Source organism: Lepisosteus platostomus, unplaced genomic scaffold (assembly GCF_059453375.1).
Source record: "Lepisosteus platostomus isolate fLepPlt1 unplaced genomic scaffold, fLepPlt1.hap1 Scaffold_171_H1, whole genome shotgun sequence".
Classification (NCBI taxonomy): Eukaryota; Metazoa; Chordata; class Actinopteri; order Semionotiformes; family Lepisosteidae; genus Lepisosteus; species Lepisosteus platostomus.
In genome coordinates, this window is record NW_028291552.1 from 52999 (window position 1) to 62378 (window position 9380).

Genomic DNA, 9380 nt, shown 5'->3' on the forward strand with positions numbered 1-9380 from the left:
ACACTCTGGATCGCAGATTTAGACCCCCTGCACTTACTTCTTAAAAAACAACAAATGAAGATATGTAGCAATCACATTGTAGCAGGGGTGACATTGACTTAGTGCTTCTACTACTGGACATGGGGTAAATGATCATATTCACCCCCGGTCGCTTCACTAAACGCTCTTCACTAAACTTACCAAATTCTCAGAGTAGAGTTATCTGTGAATTCCTTTGACCTGCTGTGGTCTGCGCAATCGGTAAGAATCACAGAAGAATGAGGGGCCAATTTTAATGTATTGCAATCTTATAGTTTGTTTCATACATTTTTTAGTTATGAGATCAAAAATTAAAAAAAATGTTTTAATCCCAAAACAAGAAGCAGTCATTGTTCATGATGGTCACAATTAGAAGTTGTATTGAAATTATATAGATCATCAAAAAGTTTGAAAAAGCTAATTGCACAATAATGTTTATTATTTTTTGATAAATTGTGGCAATGAAATATGACAGCATTCACAACTAGTATAATTAAATTCAATTGATTTTTATATAACATCTTTCATAACAAGGTTGACCTGAGGCACTTAACATAGCTGGGTGATGATACATGATGTGAAAGAGTAAAAGCCAGAAGATAACTGAGGAGAGGAACCAAAAACTCCTTAGTTAGGAGGAAAAAAAAAACCTCTAGGGGTCCAAGATCAACTGGCTGCCCAACCCCTCTGGGTATGCTAACATTATACAATTAGAAAAATAGTTTGGAGGTTTTTCTGTATTATTGATTTCTTCTTCCAAAGGTGTTAGGCAGGTGAAAAGTTGTGATTTCGTCCTGAGCCACAGCACTGTCGTCGTGGTCATCACACCTCTTCATGTACATCCTTGCATCTTTTCTGGTAGTGAATGGCAGGTGACAGCTACAAAAAATAGCATATGCATAATCATTATGATTGTGTTGAAAACAAAATTAAAAAATAAAAGCCTAAGCAACTCTGTGCATTAATATTTCTAATATTCACAATTGTGAATCATTTAAAAATCGAATCCAGTAGAATTAGGCTGTGAAACTGATCACATGCCATAAGCCCTATTCAAATTCCTGACTGAATTTCCAGGATGGAGACAATTTTATTTTGTTTAAGAAACTGATCTCTGTCGGGAATAGAAAATTCCAGTTCAGTGATAGAAACTAGCCATGTTAGCAGATTATTGCTTTACAGTTTAAAAAGTAATTAATTAATGTGGTCACAAATAATATCTTGGCTTTTAGACCACAATATGCTTTTAACAGTTTACTGAAAAAATGTTTCCTGCAGTTTAGCTCCAAAATGAAAATGAAATGGTTTCATTTTGTGTATGTCAAGGGTGTCCACTGTATAGAAATTCAATTTTAAAACATTACTGAAATGACAAAGCACTGGAAATACAGGTCTATCTAACCTCTAACTCATTAACAATGTTCATTGCTGTTGTCCTTAAACTTTTCAGAAATTGTATTTAAGAAAATAAAGCCATTGTTCCCTAGACTCATCTTTTGTGTTCTGTTCGCTGTGAATCAGAAAGGTGCTGTTCTTGAAGTCCAGTCAGTCTCTGTTATCTTTCTTCCCAAGAGGAATTCCATCTAATTCCATCAAACTTCTTTCTCTTCTGCTCGCCTAAGGATGAACTGAAATGAAGCAATTAGTATTTCAGTGGCAGAAAATAGGCTGTCATATACACCTCTCCAGTGCTTTTGATGCACAAATGGTGTCCTGCCGAAACATTCTTCTGTTTGGTAATGTTGGGCAGTTTCAAATGAAGCTTATCGATATGATTATCAAAAATCTATTTTGTAGATAATGAAAGAAAATAATAATAGAATCAGAGTAAGAATTATTATCAAGACTTATCTTTCTGTTCTCTTTCAATAAGAACGGTGTCATTAATGAAGTCCAGTCGGTCTCATTCCTTCTCTCTTCCCAAGAGGCTGCCCATCTAATGCTGCTGAAAACTCCATTGTCCATTCTGGGAATGCTGTGCTGTTCAGATAGTGTCAACAAATTTCAAAAATGGTTGTTACAACATAATATGTTGTAACAATGATTTCAAAAAGAAACTACAGAAGCCTTACAAATTAAAAATATCTCACCGTGCCAATGTGTCTTCAGGCTTCCCACGTACAAAAAGGCCCAAGGACTCCAGCAGTCTTAGAACCACTGCCCTGTTTACCTCACCAGACACGATCTCTATTCTGTTGTTATCCACGATGACCGTTCTTCAGGTGATTTATCATGTCCTTCCTCGCCTGTTGTGAGGTCATCCTGATCTCCTCTGCCGTGGAGAGGCAGAGGAGATAAAAGCTTTATTTTATGATCATTCGTCCAACCACTCCAGAGATTGTCCTTCTCCATTAAACGACTTCCTGGAGACACCATAATCATATAGGAGCTCTTCTCCCACTGCAATCTCTCTTTTTGCCAAGAACAGAATTGTTATGTCAGTCTTTTCGTCAATTACAAAAGATTCTTTAATTGGTCTGAGGTTGGCTTTTTTGTTTGAATGATTAATGCGCCTTCCAATTGTGTCCATATCCGGGTGACAGGTGCAGTGTTCTTCACGCGAATCAATGCACATTTTTTGTTTAGGTCCATCAAAAAAGAATAGATATCCCATGTCTCCTTCTGCCATCTGTGCCATTAGGGCTTCTCCAGCTGTCTTTGTGATAACCTTGCCATGGTAATCACATACCACCTCTCCCTTCTGGAAACGCCTGGAAGTTACAACCTTCTTCCCTTTCACAGGATCGTCAACGATGTGCAGGCCTCTCCAGGTTTGGAGTTTTACCAGATTTTCAATGTCCTTGCCATTTGGTTGGACTTCTACATGCGGCCTCCAGTTCTGAAGTACCTCGGACACAGCTGGTGTATTGGTTGACCATCCCATTTTTTCTATATAATGGGTCACTTGGCTTTCTGTTGGTAAACGTCTATTGTATTGATCTGTAGTGAGAAATCAGAAATCCACCCAAAGAATATATCCAGTAATAGACTCTTGAAATATTACTCTTTAAAAAGGGAAGAAATCCTGTTCTTACCGAATATGTTCTGTTGCCTCCTTTTCCTCTGCTCAGCTCTCCATCTATTGTAACAGTGGCGATCGTGAATGCCGGTCACTCTCAGGCGCTCTTTCTTTCTGGGAGGCTGCCCATCTAATGTCACGGGAAACATCTGTATCAGCTTCTGGAAGGCTGCAGCACCATCCATCTTTGGGCATCTATATGCAGCAGCTGCCACAGTGGACCTATTTGTAAAAAGAAAACTTAAATATCTCAGATCTAAGATAGAGTGGCTAAAAGGTAACTGAAAGAGGGATATTAAATTAAAACTTACCGTATAGCAGCTGTACGTTCTTGTCCATAGCCTGAAGATTGCTCTCCTGATCCTGAACTGAAGTTTAACAAAAATATGAGAAATTTATGTTTATCTTAAATATTGACTTTCAAATACTGAATTTTGATATCACTGTGACACTTACAGAGATCCTGCTTCTACAATGCCATGAATTAGTTCGCTGGCTGAGCACATGTCCTCATCTGTCAGCCTTCTGGCTAGGTTTTCAACAGTTCCATTTGAAACACCTAAATAATCATTCAGGATAGTTTTCTGATCAATAGGTAGCTTCTTTATTTCCATTTCAAATGCCCTTCTTGCAACATAGCAAGTAATCAGTGGTAGGTGGTACCTGCAAAACAAACATATAAAATAGTTGTTTTCAAGCCCCAGAAAAGTGAAAGGAAAATACATCAAAATAATTATATAATTCAATTTACTTCTCATGCAGTCTTCGCAGATCATAGGTAGGATTGTGAACTGGTTCTCCTCCCGCATACACAAAAAAATGTTCTATTTCCATCCTGCAGTTTGCATCACAGCGTAAGTTAATGAAGTAGCAGTGAAACATCTGAGAAAATAAAAAAAATAAAAATGCAGTTTAAATGCAGTATTCTTCACATACCATTGAATGCTAAAGACAGTTTTTAGCAATGAAATCTCAATAAAACCTCCAACTCACCTTTTCCTCTTCTTCATTTAGTGCAAAGGAAGCTAGTCGCTGAGTTGCAGCCATGCGCTCTTTGACAGAGATTATTACCCTGTTTTGGCCACTTTTATTCACAACAATTTTTCGCTGTATCCAATCCAGGACCTGAATTCAGAAGATTTTTTTAATACAAATATTAATTAAATACAATTTCTCGAAAAGAACATCTATAATCAAAATTCTCGGTTGTATGAAGGGATGCTTACTGTCATATTCTTTACCACCCCTGGGCGCTGAAGGTGCTTCAGCTGGAGAATGGCCTGCAGGTAAAGCATCACAACAATCCGCTCACTTGTGGTGATGTCTGCAGAGGTGTGCGTCTTGCTCAGTATCCGCTGCACATCTTTCTTTGCAACACTCAACACCTTCAAGCAATCGCTTAGTTTAGGTGGAGGACTCTGCAGCTGTGTTAGTCTGGGGGAGAGAGAGCAATACTATCAGCCTCCAAAAGGCAACATTTATGTGTTTGAATAGAAAAGCAAGTACAAGTTGAACCAACATTTAATAAGTAAAGTACCTCTTTCTGGTTATTTCCTGTCTGACACTCTTGTTGTTTCTCTTTTTTATGTCCTTTAGATTGCTCTGGAAGTCTATTAAACCCTTAGCTAGACTGCGATCCTCCACTTGCAGGTTAGTGTTTTTTCGGATGAAGAGCAGGAATCTGTTGATATTAATGATATAACCTGCAATGGTCTGGTGAGACAGCCCAGTCATCTTCAACTGGGAAACAAATGTCTGCATTTTGGAAATGTCCTTCAGAAAACTTAAGGAAACTTCCGATGGATCCGTAAAAAACAGGAACCTGGAGACATTTTCAACCTGAAAAACACATATAGAGGAAGTCATTATTTTTATGACCAACATCCGTGGTATGTGAAGTTTAAGCCGAGTAAAACCATGTAGCAAATACCTACCTCCTTGGAGCAGTTTACCATTCCCAGGCCCTGGATAAGGTATTGTTTAAATCCAGCCAGGAGAGGAGAATCAAGAGAGTGTTTTCTGTAAAGTCCAGCCAGGGCAACTCTTTTTCGGAGAGCTTTTAGATTACCTTTAACTGACACCCTGTAGATATAAGACACATGGACGATAACATGTATTATAAGTGTTTCCGTTTTCTTAGTTGGCTTCTGGGAGAAAATGGCTTTAGATGTGGCCCTGTGTGAATATGTATATCTACCAATTCACTGACATCCCAAATAAGGCTACATTTTTTCTTGCCTCTGTGAAACAAAATCTAATTTTATACATACAACGTGCAAATAAAAAATAAAGCACAAGAAACCCTATTGAGCAGAGAGTCTTACTGTTCCCCATCTTCCCCTTCCTCCTCCGCTTCTGCTTCAGTTTCTGGAGCAGCCTCTGGCATCTCTTCCTCCTGGACAGTGGCCTCTTGCTCAGGGCCGCTGGAATGCAGGTAGATTCTTTTCAACATGCTTTTACATAATATGTTGTAACAATGATTTAAAAAAAAAAACTACAGAAGCCTTACAAATTAAAAATATCTCACCTTGCCAATGTGTCTTCAGGCTTCCCACGTACAAAAAGGCCCAAGGACTCCAGCAGTCTTACAACCACTGCCCTGTTTGCCTCACCAGACACGATCTCTATTCTGTTGTAATCCACGATGACCCCGTTCTTCAGGAGATTTATCATGTCCTCCCTCGCCTGTTGAGAGGCCATCCTGATCTCTTCTGCCGTGGCGTGCTTCATACACGCCCTCTTCAAGTGAGCAGGAAGCTGATCAAAAGTATTCAGGCACATCTTGCACACCAGGGGAATCCTCGCGGGTTTCCTTTGAAAATAAATAATACCATCTGTGTATAGAAACAAGCTAAGACTGATTTCTTAAATTATCCTTAATTTTCTCTCTCATAGTTTGAGCATAATGATTTTATTGCATTTATATAAGAATTGCTCATTGCTCCAAAATAAATAATGGTTTCATAAAAAAGTGAACACTTACTTGGTCTCAGTCACAGACTTTCCAATAGAAGCCATTGTGGAGTTCAGCAACTGCAGGTCCTAGAAGTGGGGAAGGAATTGTAAAAGAGAAATTGACTTACAATACAGAAAGAATGGCTGAGGGTCACTGAAATATATATATATACAAATTCCAAAGACTGAGTCCATACAGGAACAACTACCTTTCATATTCAGTATAAGATGGAGAGATGAATTGGCCCTGAAAATCCACTGCAATGAGAAACTGCTCCTGCCATTGTATATGAACAAACATACATTCTCATCTATATTCATTTGCAGTTACACTATTGCAATTAATCTGTATCCATTCTGCATTCATATCTACTAGAAAGAGCTCTCAATTAATTAAATGCCCCATTGAACTGGCCCTGATTATACAATGCAAGGAGAAGTCTTCTAAGCCAATACTTGCAACCAGAAAGAGGCTGTATTTCAATTATACAATATACAAAACAATACCATTTAACACAAAGATATATTCCACACCTCAGCATGCACATGATGAGATTCTTGATATTAGATTAGTAGAAACAATATCAATGCACTGAGAGACGCTTAAGAATAAAGATGCATCTGCCTGACTGCATATTAGTTTTAAAAGGTTATCAGCAAATGCATTTAAAAGTAAAAATGTAAAGTCTTACCTCTTGATCGTAGTGGTGATTCAATATCCAGGACCTTAGTCAAGTCTCAGAGTTACTGTACCTCCTGTCTCGATTGCAGGTGAAAGTGAAAGGTATATTGCACTCAGCAGAAATATACCCCGAGCAAAGACTCCACCCCTCCCAGGAAACAGCACTTCCCTTTGGCAAAGCAGTGGGTGGAGGAAGCCTTTGTTACCATTATCAAACACTGAAATCGTTATAATTTAATTTTAAAAACATGGCTAAGCATAGTTTCAAGCATTAACATCCAAAGCACCTGTCTTAGGTGGGGCCAGTAGTTAGCCAAGCCATCTGAAAGATTTAGCATTTCCAAAGATGTATTTTGTAAGCCAGGTTCAATCATTACCATCCAAAGTATCGGTCTTCCCTTGGGGCAAGAGAGTTTCCTGTCTAGGAAACAGGACACATAGGAAACCCAAAGACAGACATATTTGTAAATGCTAATTCTTTTAATGCTGTTTTCTGGGAGGGGTTGAGTCTTTGCTCGGGGTAACTTAAAATACTAGAAAAGTCATGTTCTATGGTACAAGATAAATACAAAACTTTAGCTTTTATTTTAATTAGATAATTTAATTCAGTCCCATTTGCCTGTTTCACAACTGATCGGATTTTACTAGAGATTCTGTTTGGGATTCAGATGTGCATTCGGACAGCAATCCCTTTCAAGAAATGATACATCTCCATGCATGTGATAATCTTCCTTATATCATATAGTGCGTCTTTTGGACACTTTGTGGGCTTGAAATACAAAGAAAGTCATGTTCTATGGTCAAGACAAATACATAACTTTAGCTTTTATTTTAATTAGATAATTTAATTCAGTCCCATTTGCCTGTTTCACAAATGATCGGATTTTACTAGAGATTCTGTTTGGGATTCAGATGTGCATTCGGACAGCAATCCCTTTCAAGAAATGATACATCTCCATGCATGTGATAATCTTCCTTATATCATGTAGTGCGTCTTTTGGACCCTTTGTGGGCTTGAAATACAAAGAAAGTCATGTTCTATGGTACAAGATAAATACAAAGCTTTAGCTTTTATTTTAATTAGATAATTTAATTCAGTCCCATTTGCCTGTTTCACAAATGATCAGATTTTACTAGAGATTCTGTTTGGGATTCAGATGTGCATTCGGACAGCAATCCCTTTCAAGAAATGATACTTTCTGGGTGAGGTCAAAGGTGCTTTAACACTGTATTTAGGATGTGTTTGCAGTTATTCTGTGTCTCTAGGTTCAACACAGTGATATATATATATATATGCTCACTGATTTTTTTGGTACATGCCCAGGCCAGTAAGCAGTCTGAGGATTTATTTCCATACGGCATAGACCAGTAAATCAGTGAAGTAGTGCAACACACTGGATCATTATATTAGTAGAATTCGGCCCGGGCCTCCTGGTCCCCCGCCGGGGCCTGGCTCATTTATTAATCGTTAATCGTTATAATTTAATTTTAAAAACATGGCTAAGCATGGGTTTAAAGTATATTCAACAGTGCAGGTGCATTCAAAAAAACAGAGTTTCCCAAGCCCTCGGAAAGAATTAGCATTTTCAAAGATGTTTAGTTTCAAGCATTAACATCCAAAGCACCTGTCTTAGGTAGGGCCAGTAGTTAGCCAAGCCATCTGAAAGATTTAGCATTTCCAAAGATGTATTTTGTAAGCCAGGTTCAATCATTACCATCCAAAGTATCGGTCTTCCCTTGGGGTTTAGGAAACAGGACACACAGGAAACCCAAAGATAGACATCTTTGTAAATGATAATTTTTTAATGCTGTTTTCTGGGAGGGGTTAAGTCTTTGCTCGGGGTAACTTTCTGCTGAGTGCAATATACCTTTCACTTTTCACCTGCAATCGAGACAGGAGGTACAGTAACTCTGAGACTTGACTAAGGTCCTGGATATTGAATCACCACTACGATCAAGAGGTAAGACTTTACATTTTTACTTTTAAATGCATTTGCTGATAACCTTTTAAAACTAATATGCAGTCAGGCAGATGCATCTTTATTCTTAAGCGTCTCTCAGTGCATTGATATTGTTTCTACTAATCTAATATCAAGAATCTCATCATGTGCATGCTGAGGTGTGGAATATATCTTTGTGTTAAATGGTATTGCTTTGTATATTGTATAATTGAAATACAGCCTCTTTCTGGTTGCAAGTATTGGCTTAGAAGACTTCTCCTTGCATTGTATAATCAGGGCCAGTTCAATGGGGCATTTAATTAATTGAGAGCTCTTTCTAGTAGATATGAATGCAGAATGGATACAGATTAATTGCAATAGTGTAACTGCAAATGAATATAGATGAGAATGTATGTTTGTTCATATACAATGGCAGGAGCAGTTTCTCATTGCAGTGGATTTTCAGGGCCAATTCATCTCTCCATCTTATACTGAATATGAAAGGTAGTTGTTCCTATATGGACTCAGTCTTTGGAATTTGTAAATATATATATTTCAGTGATCCCTGAGCCATTCTTTTTGTATTGTAAGTCAATTTCTCTTTTAAAATTCCTTCCCCACTTCTAGGACCTGCAGTTGCTGAACTCCACAATGGCTCCTATTGGAAAGTCTGTGACTGAGACCAAGTAAGTGTTCACTTTTTTATGAAACCATTATTTATTTTGGAGCAATGAGCAATTCTTATATAAATGCAATAAAATCATTA

At 37.9% G+C, this 9380-nt stretch overlaps 1 protein-coding gene across 1 annotated transcript; it reads right to left on the reverse strand.

Annotated features, from left to right (window-relative positions):
* Positions 1–381: 381 nt before the first annotated feature.
* Positions 382–6782, reverse strand: LOC148636523 (uncharacterized). The gene is made up of 14 exons (XM_088623494.1): positions 6685–6782; positions 6021–6079; positions 5565–5849; positions 5362–5460; positions 4972–5119; positions 4575–4876; positions 4264–4471; positions 4031–4162; positions 3789–3919; positions 3494–3700; positions 3349–3405; positions 3054–3259; positions 2109–2958; positions 382–1998 (listed from the first exon to the last, which is right to left on the reverse strand). The coding sequence occupies exons 2-13, from the start codon at positions 6053–6055 to the stop codon at positions 2333–2335; spliced, it is 2436 nt and encodes an 811-aa protein (XP_088479620.1). The 5' UTR covers positions 6056–6079; positions 6685–6782; the 3' UTR covers positions 382–1998; positions 2109–2332.
* Between the last annotated feature and the right edge of the window lie 2598 nt (positions 6783–9380).